At 35.6% G+C, this 15,344-nt stretch overlaps 1 protein-coding gene across 6 annotated transcripts in view; it reads left to right on the forward strand.

Annotated features, from left to right (window-relative positions):
- Positions 1 to 14,342, forward strand: part of LOC117418229 (poly(ADP-ribose) glycohydrolase-like) — a 54,215-nt gene extending 39,873 nt beyond the window's left edge. For all 6 annotated transcript variants that reach the window (XM_034031025.3, XM_034031026.3, XM_034031027.3 and 3 more), the window contains 5 exons: positions 3,564 to 3,642; positions 5,285 to 5,393; positions 9,356 to 9,461; positions 12,405 to 12,533; positions 13,105 to 14,342. In XM_034031025.3, the coding sequence (XP_033886916.3) occupies positions 3,564 to 3,642; positions 5,285 to 5,393; positions 9,356 to 9,461; positions 12,405 to 12,533; positions 13,105 to 13,268 (587 nt within the window). In that variant the 3' untranslated portion in view covers positions 13,269 to 14,342. The remainder of the gene's footprint in view (positions 1 to 3,563; positions 3,643 to 5,284; positions 5,394 to 9,355; positions 9,462 to 12,404; positions 12,534 to 13,104) is intronic.
- The last annotated feature ends 1,002 nt before the right edge of the window (positions 14,343 to 15,344 follow it).

Consider the following 15,344-nt stretch of genomic DNA (forward strand, 5'->3'; position numbering starts at 1 on the left):
TATATTGCTGCATTGTGGACAACACAGGATACAGCAAAGGTAAAATAATGTGTTTCTTGTAACATTTTTAAAATGGTATTTCTGAGTTACCAGTGCAAGCAACACAGCAACAAAGCATCTCGGCAGCCAACCCTTAATGACTGCTCCATGTGGCCTGCAAATACATTTTGTAGCATAACGGTTTGTGTTCCACCATGCAGTTAACAATAGCAGCTGTTTATATGTGGAACGTCTTTGTTACAGAAGATTGTAAGTGGGGAGGTTTGAAGTTTGTTATTCATTATTGAAGGGTGATACCAGTGTAAAACCCCACCATTGTAAATAGTGCTTTGTCAGTTACCTAAAGTAAAGGTCAAGGGCATAGCTGAAATCCTGTTTAGTAGGACACACCATGCTATCTCATTTGTGTTCTAACATACTCAAAGTATCTCCCTCTTAGTGCAGCCAGTAGAGTCACCTTCAGCACGCACTTAGCTTTTTTTCCTCTTTTAGATCCACTTAACTTTTATTACAGCTCTAAAGAATTAATAACTGTAGGAAGACCTGATCTGGCTAATGGAGAAAACCATTTCATCATCTTCATTAAAACAACAGAAAATTAATTGTCATCTCCATTTTTTGCCAAGTCTCCATTGTATCATTGCTGCATAGTAAATTACATTCCCTTGTGATGCATCTTGACTTGGGGCCTAATGGATCTAACCATCATGCTGCTGAAATTTGCACAAGAGCCTGGGCATTTTGAAAAAGGCTTAATTTAATTTCTCTGGATTGCTGTCAGTCATAAATATAAATTGGATCAAGGGACGACAGATGATTTCACTGATGGCGATCCTGACCTAGGAAGTGTGACGTAAATGTCAGGAGTCATTGGTAGTCAAAGGCACTTATCCCAATGATGCACGCACTGCACCAAGTTAACATTTTTGAGACTAGATGCTGGTTGATCACTAGCTAAGTCTGGAACTGCAATGGGAAGCGGCATCACAATAGTACTGTTCTTTAGTACTTAAATCTCTGTCCTCCATACTGTTCTTGATTTAAGACTCAGAACATGCACTTAACCCTTTATTAATTCCATGGCCATAATGGTATCTGCTTGTTTTGTGTTATTTGGTGGGCATAGCGAATGCAAGATGTGTTAGAGTTACAAAGTTGGATTAATTTGCTGTTTGTACCATTAGAAAAATAAGTTAATACATAGGTTCAGAGGGTTAACACTTTATTAGCACCAGTCTGCTTCTAGAGTAGAATTCTCAAGACTACGTGATAGCAAAACTGAAGGGATGGGATTTATTCATCATTTCAGGATGTATCAGGATGGTTTGGCAACGTCAGTCTTTTTTTGTTTTGTTTTGTGAATGTGTTTCTCAAAAGAAGTATCTGAGAAGTATCAAAAGAAGTATCAAGAAGTAACCACAATGGAATTGTGGTTTTCCTGAGTTTAACCTATTAGTGATTTCCAAAGGTCCTAGAATGAATTTGCTGGTAATGGCGATGACTTCAAACTACATTTGGGGGGTTGGCTGGCAGCCATAGAACCATTCCTTTCTCCAGCGAGGAGAGTTTTATTCTGCACTAAAATCTTCCGAAGACTACCCCCAGAGACCCCTGCCATTTATCCCATTCCCCTTTTCTGTCATTGTCACTGACATAGTTCAGGCTCGCCAATAAATTAGAATTCTAAGCGTTTTTCTCTTGATAGCTGAACACTAACACTTCTACATAAACATGAAGCTGCTATCGGCATGACCTGCCAGTAAACAAAAAGCTTTATTTTTTATGGCAGTCAACATGCAAACATATTCGTTCACATTTCATTTTATATGGAGTATTTTCAGGGTTGGACAAAAAATTAGAAACACCTGCTGAAACTTCTAATGCGGTACAGGAATCTATAGAGGAAGTGATATTGAGTGGTTACGATAATGATTACTTTGCGGTATTGTGTAAAAGGCAATGAATTATACCTGCAAGTATTTTTGTCTCGTGACGCATCAAAAAGCGCCTGCTGTAAAAAGATTGAGAGAAGAATCAGTGTCCTGTATTTCAGCAGTATAGATCATTTGCATTAGTGTAGGTTGATATTCAAATAGTACTAGGATTCTCCCCCATAGCATTCTGTTCCAAACAAAGCAAGACTTAACTTACTTGACTGACCTAGGCAGCATACCCCTCAATTCTCATTTCATAATTGTGTCTGTCAACACCAGGCAGAGATCAATCCTGCTGCCATGTATTTTAACTGTCATCCGTACTTAACCACAAGACACTTTGATATTAGTTCTATTAAGCACAGTATTGTTATTTTTTATTATTTTTGTTTAAAACCAGAACTCTATACAGTTTTATTTACAGTACTTCAGTATTGACAGCTAGTCAGGAAGCCTAAATAGTTATCTCTCAGCTCTCTTGGGATGGCTCACTGCTGATTCAGACTGTTTGCTAACACTCTATGTGCGCTTTAATAGCAAGGTGATTATTTTGTTGTCACTCACTCCAAAACAAGTATACGCGTCAATTTGCTTGAGGACTGAACCCCTGTGAACCAGCAACCAGCACAGTCCTGCTATTAATTGAATTATTTATTCATGCACCACAGAGGGGGCAATGCAGTTACTAATGAGGTCTAATGAAGGGAAGTTAATTTTGTCCCTCATTGTTGGAATGTGCTCTCGTCCGCTGAATCTCGATTTCTCTCAGGACTGACTGCTTCTCCAGGGTTGATAATAGCTTGACCTCTCTCTGTGGGGAGGCAGCTGCTCTTTTGGCATCACTTCACTTTTAATAATTACAAAGAGCCTGCCTATTAAAATCACAGTTAGGTTACTAGTTAAGTAGGTTTTGGGCATTTTCTTCTTGTCTAAATTGAAAGCCTTTTTTTTCTGCCCTTTTTATTTTTACATGTACTGCTGGTGCTTGGTTCAAACCTGTTAGGGCTCTGACTGTTATGATTAGTATGGTACAGTTTACAATCAGTATTCACTAAAGTGCCTTGTTTTTGTGTTTACTGCTTTAAAGTGTGGTAACCTTTTGAATAAAACAATTCTCAGACAAAACCAATGCTTTTATCTAGATATTTTACTAGTGTTCTAACTGTACGCTATGTTTAAGATGTTTATTTTAATTTTTTTAATTAAAACTTTTAACAGTACACATATATAGTACCTACCAAATACACAAGTTCTGTTATTTTTTTTTGTATAGGTTTATTTCTGCCAGCACAGAAACAAACAACTTAAATGGACCAAGTAGCAGGTGTTACTTGGACAAACTGATACCTGCTGTGCCAGTATGCATATGAAAATGTACAGTAGCTGCAGAATGCTACTGATCTCTACTGCTGCTTAAGGCTATGGAACACTGCATCAGTGTATTTGTTCTTTATTTAAAGTTAAATGATTTGAATATTAATTTTAAAATGTACATTTCTTAATGTGCTGTATCTTTAACACGAAGTCTGTATTTGTTGTTTTGAGAGTCAGGCAGTAATTTTTGGATTCGTCTTGATTTGAATCCTTTATTCTGTTTATTACCTGTTTTTTTTGTTTGTTTTTTTTCAGGTGTTGAACGCTTTAGCAATTACAGCGGCTATGCAGGATCCTATAGATGGTCTGGAAACCACCATGATGATACAGCAAGGTACTTACCTGACCTGGAAGACTGTTTGCATGTTGAATCAGCCTGGAATCCTCATTAATTAAAGGAAGAGATTCAGTATTTATTACAGATCTGCCACATGAGTTTGTTGTATAGATTGGTTTGCCCTTCTGTAAGGTTCTAATTTGCTTAGTGAGTCTAATCTATTGAAGGAGCTAAATTCATTAAACCATTTCTACTTAGTGGGAGGTCAGCTGACAAGATTAGCTTGTATGCACCTATAGTTTTAAGGCGCATTAGGCAAATTACTCCTGAAATTACTGTTTTAAACATAATTTAGATACTCCATGCAACACTTGCAATCAAAATTATTAGTTGGCCCACCTTAGCCTACAGTACACCCCCTGATGTGGTGGCACTACAGAATTGCAATGTTTCAACATTCAATTTTTTTGCCACAATTTTACAACCAAACAACATTAATTGATACATTTCTAAACAAAACATAGTAAAAAAAAAAAAAAAAAAAAAAAGAAACAGTGCCCAGTTTTACTCACCACCACCCAAATGCAAACATACATACAAATGTATGTATGTTTGCAACAATACCAATGCACAACTGTGTACATTTATAAATGTGAGAAGTTAAACTTACTGTAAGCAAACAAGATCAAAACATGGCCCCACAGAACCAGAAAAAAGCGGAGCTCTTGTGTCGACACATTGAAACATCTACAGCCTCTCAAAAAGACAGGTGTTTTCCGTTCTATCACAACAGAATTATTTTAAAACGTGTTTATTATGTAAAGTTTCTTGTAGCTTGGTGGGACAGACTCTATCTAAAAGCTCTGGATTCCACGAAGTTCTCAACATTCTTTATATAAAAAAAACAAACAAAAAAAAAAAACTGACAAGGGAACACTGCAAAAACTTTAGAAAAAGAGCTACAAGCCTGCTACTTGGAAGAAAACATATCTAGAGACCTTAAGAGTTTGACATTAAATACCTGAGAGAGCTGCAATTCCCTCCACTTGAGACCCTTTCTCAATTATAATTATTTGAACAGTCTGGCTCAGAGTTTAAGCACTGCTGGATTTCCAAGCGCACAGAAAGGTGCGATACATAATAAAATTGACTTAACAGACGCATTTCCCATAAAAACTAATTTACATCCTTGAATTCTTTTCAGCATTGAGGCATAAAATCACTATTTTACCTCCAGTCATTTAAACCATCACTCCATTCCTTCAGAACAAAATTGTGTGTGTGTGATGGACTGTGTTTAAACTGATTTAGGAAAATCTACTGTTGTCTAAGTCTCTCAATGTTTTTATTGTTATTTTTAAACACTAGCTGAAATTGCTTGCAATGTTATGGTATGCATTTTGAGCTCCCATTACATAATTTTTCATCTTTTGAAATGTAAATACTTAATATATATGTTTACTTGATTATGTTAATTTGATATTAACTAGTGTAGTAGCAGCAAGCATAAACATACATATGGACTAGTTTACTGTAACCGCTAAAAAAAAAAAAAAAAAAAAAGACGGTTTCAGTTTAAGGGTCTAAAATCCAGATCGTCATTTTAGATTGAATTGAAATCAAGTAAAATATGACTTGTTGTTGTAGCATTTACAGTAAGTTACATGTATCATTTTTTTTTTTTATTATTATTCTTCAGGGATGAGTGGCAGAGAATATGCACCGAGGTTGTTGCTATAGATGCAGTAAAATATAGACGCTTCCTTGAACAGTTTATTCCAGAGAAAATTAGGAGGGAACTCAATAAGGTAAGTGCATTTTTTTAAATGATTTGTCTACCACGTTTAATCTGGCGCTCAAGGTTGACCAGATCTTTCATAGAGTACCCATGATATTAACCTTTATTAAAGGGAGAACTACCGTAAGTTTTCAGAGAAAACAGTTAAATAATTGGTTTTAAGATAATCCTGTACTGTTTTTATGCATAAGAAGCAATCTGAGAGACGTGGAAGTCTTTCCTGAAGCAATATATACAGCTCTGGAAAAAATTAAGAGACCACTGCAAAATTATCAGTTTCTCTGGTTTTACTTTTTATAGGTATGTGTTTGGGTAAAATGAACATTTTTGTTTTATTCTATAAACTACTGACAACATTTCTCCCAAATTCCAAATAAAAATATTGTCATTTAGAGCATTTATTTGCAGAAAATGACAACTGGTCAAAATAACAAAAAAGATGCAGTGTTGTCAGACCTCGAATAATGCAAAGAAAATAAGTTCATATTCATTTTTAAACAACACAATACTAATGTTTTAACTTAGGAAGAGTTCAGAAATCAATATTTGGTGGAATAACCCTGATTTTCAAGCACAGCTTTCATGCGTCTTGGCATGCTCTCCACCAGTCTTTCACATTGATGTTGGGTGACTTTATGCCACTCCTGGCGCAAAAATTCAGGCTGCTTGGCTTTGTTTGATGGCTTGTGACCATCCATCTTCCTCTTGATCACATTCCAGAGGTTTTCAATGGGGTTCAGGTCTGGAGATTGGGCTGGCCATGACAAGGTCTTGATCTGGTTGTCCTCCATCCACACCTTGATTGACCTGGCTGTGTGGCATGGAGCATTGTCCTGCTGGAAAAACCAATCCTCAGAGTTGGGGAACATTGTCAGAGCAGAAGGAAGCAAGTTTTCTTCCAGGACAACCTTGTACTAACCTTGTGTGTGTGTTGGGATAGATTCATAAATAGGTTGACTCGGGCATCTTTGTATTCATAAAAACAAAATTATTACCGTTTTAAGTAATTGCTGTATCATTTATAGTGAAAAATGCATTGGAGAGTGCTGAGTCAAGGCTTTTTGCATTTCATTAACTAAAGTAAACCTCAGTTTAAATAAAATGTGTACAGTAAATTACAAGAGGGTAAATATGCGCTGGATCTATAAAGCTAATGCATCTTCAATTGATTTAAATTGCGTCAGGACAGTGATGTGAAGTTTGTTTTGAAGCCCAGATTAAGAATGATCTTAACTTCCAAATGCATCAGATGACTCATTGAAAAAAGCTGCTTCATTTTGGTTATTTATTGCACATCAGCTGTACACCATTACATGGAAAAGGATATTAGTTTCCAGGGTCTAGATTACCAAATACAAAGCAGAATGCATCTGAGCAATATAAGGCCTTAGACATTTCTATATCTTGTGATGTCGCTGCTGTCCAATCCTAGACAATTTGACGTTGAGGATGTTTAATATTTGAATTTATATTTGTTCTTCCTTTTAATAATTAAATTTCTTCTAAAATGGGTACTATTAAGGATGAAAGAGAAATACAGTGTGACAAATTACAATTGATCATGTCTGTTTATAAGCATTACGGTATTATAAATGCCGATGGGACATTTGTACACCACACTGAATTTTTTCATGTAGTTATTCATGTAGTAACAATACAGAAGATTTGCTGCATCAGTTTGATACATTCATATTTTCATCTTTCTTCATTTTATGCTTATAAAATAAGGTATAGTAATTTCTGCTTATTGTCATGTTGTGCTTTGAGCCTGTAGTAGTGATACATACCCTCAGTGCTTCAAATAAATGTATGCACCAGTGGAAACTGTAATTGGCATTTGAATTAAAATGATCCTGATTTTAATTGCCTTAGTGTCATACTGTTAGATTCAATCGGTTAACATAATCTAATAGTGGTGTCTAATCTAATTTGAATTTGAGAAACATGTTTGCATTGCTCAAAGAAAGCAGCTAACTGCTGGTGAAACCATTTGAACTACAAAACCATTATAAAAAAGGTCATTTTTATGGGGCTAGATATATACTGATGCACAATGAAAATGCAAGTTTTACATCAATAGCTCATTGGGCACATACATAATGTTATTGCAGCTCATTGCATATTCTTTTTCTAAACGAGACTGTTTAATATATTGTAGGACTGTCATTACTGGTTGAAGGCTACATTATGTTTAGTCTTAAAAGGGTTTAGTAGGATTTCAATAAAACCCTAGTGATAATCTGCATTAGCCACACCATCTCTTACAAATTTTTTTTTTTTTTTTTAATTAATCCTGTGGTCTTGCTACGCTGGTGTTGGCTATTTACTTTACAGATTTACTAAGATCTCATAGGCTTCACGTAATGATTTTACACTGGACTCATTCCACCTATTGACCAAGAGAGGAACAGTAATAATAATAATAAAAAAATACTAAGCAACTCTCTCCCTTCAGAAGATGTCAAAAATGATAGGGTAGCAAAGATGGTATTATTAGAAAACCAGCATCTTGATTTGTATTGTTTTATTTTTTGCACATATCTTTAAATAGCTGTTTTCCCATCCAACCAATGTTGAAACCACATAGCCTAGCCAGGTTTCAAGCACAATGCTACAGAAGAGATGTAGACAAGCATCAAATAATGAGGCTCCTCTTAATCTATTACCATTAATACTGTATATAAAAATCTCTTGTATTGGTTTTAAGGAATTGCATTTATGATTAGCTAAATATTTAGCTTTCTAATGAATATTCACATAAAAAAACAACATAACAGTATGGACCAGTCTGAGATGAGAAAGCATGACAGGAATGACAGCTTGGAAAGTGATTGACAATGGTGTAAAGCGTGCTCTGAAATATAATGCAGTCCTGCTATGAAGATTATATAGCTTACCATTATATCTGCCATTTGAAGAGATGCAGTGACAATATGTGTTTGGATGAGGGGGCAGTGAAAAGAAATCTGTCATTCTCCCTACAGTCTTCAGTACTCTCAGATGTATCATATCAGCAAAATGCAACCATTCCACATGTTGATATTGTTAGTGGGTCACCAATTTCTTGCACTGAAGCCTCACTTTTGCTATAGAAAGTAGCTCCAACAACTAACTACAGTATGATAATATTAATTTATACAACACTGCATTGTTTTTAGCAAATCGGAGCACATATTGTTATTAATTTATAATGCAGCAACCGCACAACTCCAACCCAAACTAGGTAAATATACCATCAACCGTGCAATTTTATTGCTAAACATGTCATTATAGCCATGCGGTTATAATGCTATGAAACTTGAATCGCAGTTTAATTAGACAGAATTAATTTGCCATGTTCGGTTAAATTCTCAGGTTCTATTAGCCACTACCTTCAATCTGACATCTGCCCTTTCTAAAATGGCATAGACAGGAGGAACTATAAACTTTAATATCCAAAGCGTTGCATGATAGTTTGGGAGTTTATGAAATAATATTTCATGAACTCCCAAAAAAGCTTCAACAACCTAAAATCTGTAATCTGTGCCTTGAAGTAAGTCAGACAGTTGTGATCAGTGATCGGTTGTGTTTATCAAAGAACTATGCCTTTGATGTTGGGACTATTGGCTGTGTAGTGCTGAACTCTGAATAGAAAATACATCTTAGTTAAGTGTAATATTGATTAAGGTAACATACACTGGTTGCATTTATTATAATGTAATATATTTGTATATTCAGTGAAAACATTATGTAGAGTGATATTCAGGTTAAATTAATATCACATCAGGCCAAACAAACCATTATTAACACTAGCACCCAGGCAACATACTTACTCAAGTTGAACTCTGCATTTGAAAACCTATTATGATAAGAAATTAAAATCCCAAACCAGAATAGAAACTTTTGCTGTGTGCTTAGTCTGAAGTCTTCTTTCAGTGGGTCTGGAATTTATTAAGAAATAAATATGATTTTATATACTTTTTTATTACATAGGCTTTCTGTGGATTTGCACGCCCTGGTGTTGACAGCAGAAACCTATCTGCTGTGGCTACTGGAAACTGGGGCTGCGGAGCCTTTGGAGGAGACACTCGGTTAAAAGGTACATTTGAATTATTTACCTGTTCTCCCACTAATACAGCTTTCTTACATCAAACAGCCTAATTCATTAGATCAAGTGTCTACAGCCAAAAGCCTTTTTACTACTGTAGATTATATGGCTGTAAAATCAGACGCAACTTTAGATGAAGAACAATGTATTGCAGATTGCAAAATAGATGGCCAGATGTATAGATACAATAGACCACTGGATAAATGGTCTGGTAGGTAGATAAGAAACATATGGATGAACTCTCATAGATGGATAGTGGGTCAGTGTTAGGCAGGAAGACAGTTATTCACTAGTCATGGAGTGAGGTCCTGACAGTGCTTTTGTTGGTGGGAAGAGGACAAAGCTGTGGAAGAAAATATACTATCTGCTGTGTTAGTTATGTACAGAAAACCTGAAGCCCAGAATTTAATCACGGACAGAATAAATCAGTAAATGCTTCCACTCATATGCATACTGCCGTTGCCCTCCTGAAGGTAAAGAAAAACACAAGCCTCAATAGAACAGTAAGGCGGCAGTCTCATTAGTCTTCCCTTGAATACACTCATTTACTTAAAGCCTATTTATCTCATCTACAGTTATTGATCGGATGGCAAAGTTTTATGTTTTCCATTAGAAGTGAAATTGATTGCTCTGCTTAGTACATCAATTTAATGTAAGTTTCTGTCACTTGCCAGCATCACGTTCGATTGGCAGGCTTTTGACAATCTTAGAAAAAGACTTGCACGCCCTGAAAAGAAACCATGTGTGTTTCAGATTTGGGATCTTTATTTTATTTTTATTTTATTTTTAACTTTTATTTTATTTTTTTTTCCAATTTTCTCCAAATTTGGAATGTCCAGTTATTATTCAACCTGGCTCACCGCTGCAACCCCCGAACGGAGGACTACGCAATTCTGAATTGCGTACAGGCCAGCGACAAGAGTCGCTGGTATGCGGTGAGCCAAGGACTCCCAAGCCGACCTAACCCCTACCTCGCCTGGGCAGTGCTTGGCCAATTGTGCGCAGCCCCCTGGGAACTCCCATCCACAATAATTTGTTTTACCCTTAAGTAGTGAAATATAAAGTGCTTACAATGTTGCAACACAAAAATCCTTTTGAAAGGAGTTCTGTTGTGTAACGGTAGAGAGACCTGCAGGCTGTTTGTGAAAAGCATCCCACAGAAAGACATAGTGGAAAGCAGGCTTTGATACTAGTTGTATGGATGTTTTAACATTATAATTATTATTATTTATTTATTAGCAGACGCCCTTATCCAGGGCGACTTACAGTTGTTGCAAGATATCACATTATTTTTACATACAATGACATTATTTTTTACACATTATTTTTACATACAATTACCCATGTATACAGTTGGGTTTTTACTGGAGCAATCTAGATAAAGTTCCTTGCTCAAGGGTACAGCAGCAGTGTCCCCCACCTGGGATTGAACCCACGACCCTCCGGTCAAGAGTCCAGAGCCCTAACCACTACTCCACACTACTGCCCATTCTGTGATAAAGTTGACTGTACAGACAGCAATACAAACAGTGGAAAAATGTTGTAAGCCAGTTAAATTAAATTGTTTTTTAAAAAAACATTAAATATCATTATTAAGGAAAACTGCCATTGGTGTTTGTTCAGTTTTCCATTTTAGTAAGGTTTTAAGGAACAGCATATGTTTTAAAGAACACATTCCTTCAGATACCTTATTGATTTGTGTTGCTTTACTGCGCATATGAATGAGAAACAGAACAAGTGAAAGCTTTAAAGTTCATGTGTGTATGATTTTTCAGTAAACTTGTTAACCTTATTAGACTGTCATCTTCATTAATCAGCAGACTATTCCAAGCCTCTTTAAATATTTAGTCTTTGGAGCCATACCTTCATTTTTACATTGACAAAGATTGAGATCCTCTGGGGCGAACATGCTGCTGTATTATTTACCTTTTAAATACAAATTAGACTGTTGTATTCTCTGCAGCTAAATATGAAATACGAGTATGCCAACAGCTAAGGCTTGTTTAGTGTATGTATAAATGATTTGGAAAAAAAATAAATAAATAAAAAAGTATAACAATGGAAACCAAAACAATAAAATGCCTTTGAGGAAACAATGAGAACAAAATAATAAAAACAAATGTGAGGCGAGAGAATTAGTTTGCATAGTGAATATAAACAGGCAATTTAACATAAAGTATTGACATTTCAAACAGTTGAGATTAATTTATTGTGAACATAATTCAATGTATTGTTTTGCCTAAAGATCTGAGAAGGGATGGGGGAGGGGGCTTGCAGGAGACAGCTTTTCACAATGCAAATACCCATTTTAAATTAAAACCTGTCACATTTAAATTGTGACCTTTTTAGATACATTGGTCAAAGAACAGACCTTTATGTAATAGCTTATCTTTGTTGTGCTTGGCATCTGAGGAAAAACTAAGGAAATTTAGAAAGGGCAGGTTGTATATGGGTACGAGGAATTCAGCTGACCCTCACAAGAAATCACTGTTAGGTTCCAAAAGAATCGTGCATAATCACTAAAGTGTGTTTCAGGAGGGGAAAAAAGGAACAATTTGCTGTAAAGGAACAGGACTGAATGTTTTACTGCTACTATTCTAGATAGTTGTTGTATTCACATTTGGAGGTTTGCATTATATTACAGTAAATGTGTACTCGAAATTGGTCAGAAGCTGATTTGTATCTGCCAGTTTACTTTTAAATTGTTTGGGGCATCGTAAAACAGTAGCTTTTTGACACACTGAGAAAGACAGCAGGTCATTGTTGGGTATTATCATGGATTTTATGTTGCTTGGAATGTTTCTTCAGGCAAGCAATTGAAATTGACCAAGGGGCTGCATCAGAGTTGCTAGGTAATGTTTTGGACAGCATTGTCATGTATTTAGATGGGTCACAAATAAGAAAAAGATGGATGATGGAGAATTTATTTTCCAGCTCTGCTGCAGATGATGGCCGCTGCTGAGGCTGGACGAGATGTGGCATATTTCACCTTCGGCGACAGGGAGCTCATGAGGGACGTCCATGAGATGCACACGTTCCTGACTCAGAGACACATAACTGTTGGTAAGAGAGAACTACTTTACTCTTCCAGAACCTTTCTTTTATTCCAGACTCTGAAAGCTTTATCATGCTTAGCTTATTATGAATGTGTCCCCATTAAGCCACCTGTGTTTAAACTGAACTTTGAAACAATAACTAAAAACTATATTAAATTAAAGTAGTAAACCATTATCTAAAACTAGTACTTCACATTTAGGAATAAGTTGTGCATAATAGTCTTTTAAAGTAGCCCATGGCTAATTTGAATACAAAGCAATCTGAAGCACACCAAGTACTTCTTACACCAGTACTTCCACAGTGCAGAATGATGCTGAGCATTACAGGTAACTTATACAAGCAAGATAACTGTCAAACACTGGCAATAACATTTTTTAAGTTGACAAGAAAAGTGACTTAAACAGTACCCTACTGATTCTCCTACTCTCTGGGAGTATTTAGGAAGTCTGAAATACTGTAAACCCCTTTAATTTATTTGCATACCATACATATATTGCCTATTTTAATTTTAAAGGGTTAAGCCGAAGTGTAGGCATCTATCTGTAATCCAGCTTGATTTCTTCTTTTTCTTAAACAGGCGATATATACATACTGCTAGAGCAATACTACAGTAATGTGTGCAGAAACTGTGTCACTGCTCGGCCTGGTCAGAATCTGTACAGCTTCATTTACGACAAAGAATTCTACTCCACAGACAGTGAAGAGGACACTGCCAAACCAACTGGCTCCAAGGATAATTAAAGTCATGACTTTCTATTGTTATCAACCCAGTTTATAGATAAATATAATTTTGGTATAAATTATTTTTATTTTCCATTTATGTTTTGATTCTTTATGGTTTTGCAGATTTAGGGAACAATTTCTCCCATGAGTTAAAGATGCAAAATCCCTTTCTTTAAAAAAAATTAAAAAAAAAATTATATATATATAGAAATACACACACACGTGTCTAAGATGTTTAAAAAGAAAAGAAAAATTATAAAAAGAAAGTTGCATCTAAGTGGCTAAATCTTGTGTTTCTGTCCAGTATAAATTGTATGTTAAGGATTACAATATCAGAATGCTTTGAAGGAATTGTCATCTTCTGAAATAAACAAAGCTGACATTTTAATGAGGAATGGTAAATCCTATATGTATCATGTTTACTGTCACCCAGCATTATTGAACTTGTATTAAAAGAAATCTAGACAGTTCACTGCATACTGAAGTGTTTCCAAGATGCCATTTCGAAGCTGCTGATTAAAGGGCAAGATCAGACTGAGAGCTTTTGTAGCCCAAGCAAAAAAGATAGAGGCTTGGTTTTATAATGACTGCTGTAACAGTTGTGCCTATACTTTTACATACTGTAGTCTGCCTCAATAAAAAAAAAGTGGTAATTTTAAACGTATTCCAGGTTTCTCAGCATTGGATATAAACCTGTTAGATGCAGTTCTGTCTTGGCTAAATAGAGGATATACAGTAATAACAATTGTTCTGCTTGCTTTGGCTTTAAAGTATGGAAATTTGAAATTCAGTCTGCCTTTGGTATATACAGTTGTAATTCTGTATTATGCAATCGGTGTATTATGACTTGTTTTAGATATATTGCATGTTGAAAAACACAGATTTTACTGTGTAAATTAAGATTTAATTTACATTTTGGGGAAAAAGGGTTCTTGGTTTTAAGAGTTGCCTTATGTGTAATTTCAATCTTTTAGCAAAGTTTAATACATGATGAAATCCTTACTAGTCCTTATTTTATTATAGCGACTGCATTCGTATTTGTTTTTGTTTTTACTCTGTGCCATAATTTTAATAAAAATAGTCCCAGTATAATTTCAGAGCTAATGATTTTGTATTATGTTGTAAACATAGTTATTAGCTTCTGTTGGTCATCACTGGGCCAGCTGTTTAGAAAATAATGCAACCGAATGAGATGTCTTGTAAATCTAACAGAACAAGAGAGACTGACCTAATAGGCTAGTTGTTTCCTGGAATACAGAAAAACCTTGCAGTCGCTCCCAGTCTCTTCCAGTGCAGCAAATACTGAACATCATACTTTCAGTTTCTGTTAGCATTATTAAAGTCTAAAATTCGGTCAAAAATACTGGAAAGTGTTTAAACTTTCATATACAATCACTGCTGCAATGATAATAAAGTTAGGGGAGCATTTTATATTTAATAAACTCCCAGAGATGCTCCTTGTGCAAAATGCCACAGTTTCACTTTGACTTGTGACCTAATATGGCTGCCATGTTTGTTGTCGTGTGTGTTTCTGGAAGATATAAAGACCCATGGCTTTCAGATATTGGCTTGTAAAATCATTCTACTCCAACCTATGCAAAAGGAGGATTTTGCCAGAGTTAAAGATTGTAGCCTCAGCTAGCTTCAACTGACAAAGGACATACTGTCGTTTCTGTTTAGGAAAATGGTTAAGAATGCTTAAAGAGTTGAGATACATCTGTCATGACACCAGTGCAATCCATACAATTCTTATTTGTATTCTTATCTATAAAAGGTCAACCCTTTTCATCAGAGGTCAGCACAGCTCTTTACTCTGCAGCATGCCCCATCCACCCAACCACATTCAAGTTTTGATTCAGTATAATTGGTTTGGAGCACCTTTCCAAAATTGGAAATTTAAAATAGGTTCCTTCAGCATCTTGTCACTGACCACAGAACTTGGAGACTTGCTTGAATTAATAGATATGAAAAAAAAAAATTCTATTCCATGCCAGAAAGACTTTCATACAGAAGGGGCCTGTTATTTGCCAGGAATCAGTCTTTTAAACATGTTATGTTGTCAAACAAGTCATACAAACATAGTTAGAGTATGAT

The sequence above is a fragment of the Acipenser ruthenus genome, chromosome 13, assembly GCF_902713425.1.
Source record: "Acipenser ruthenus chromosome 13, fAciRut3.2 maternal haplotype, whole genome shotgun sequence".
NCBI classification, from domain to species: Eukaryota; Metazoa; Chordata; class Actinopteri; order Acipenseriformes; family Acipenseridae; genus Acipenser; species Acipenser ruthenus.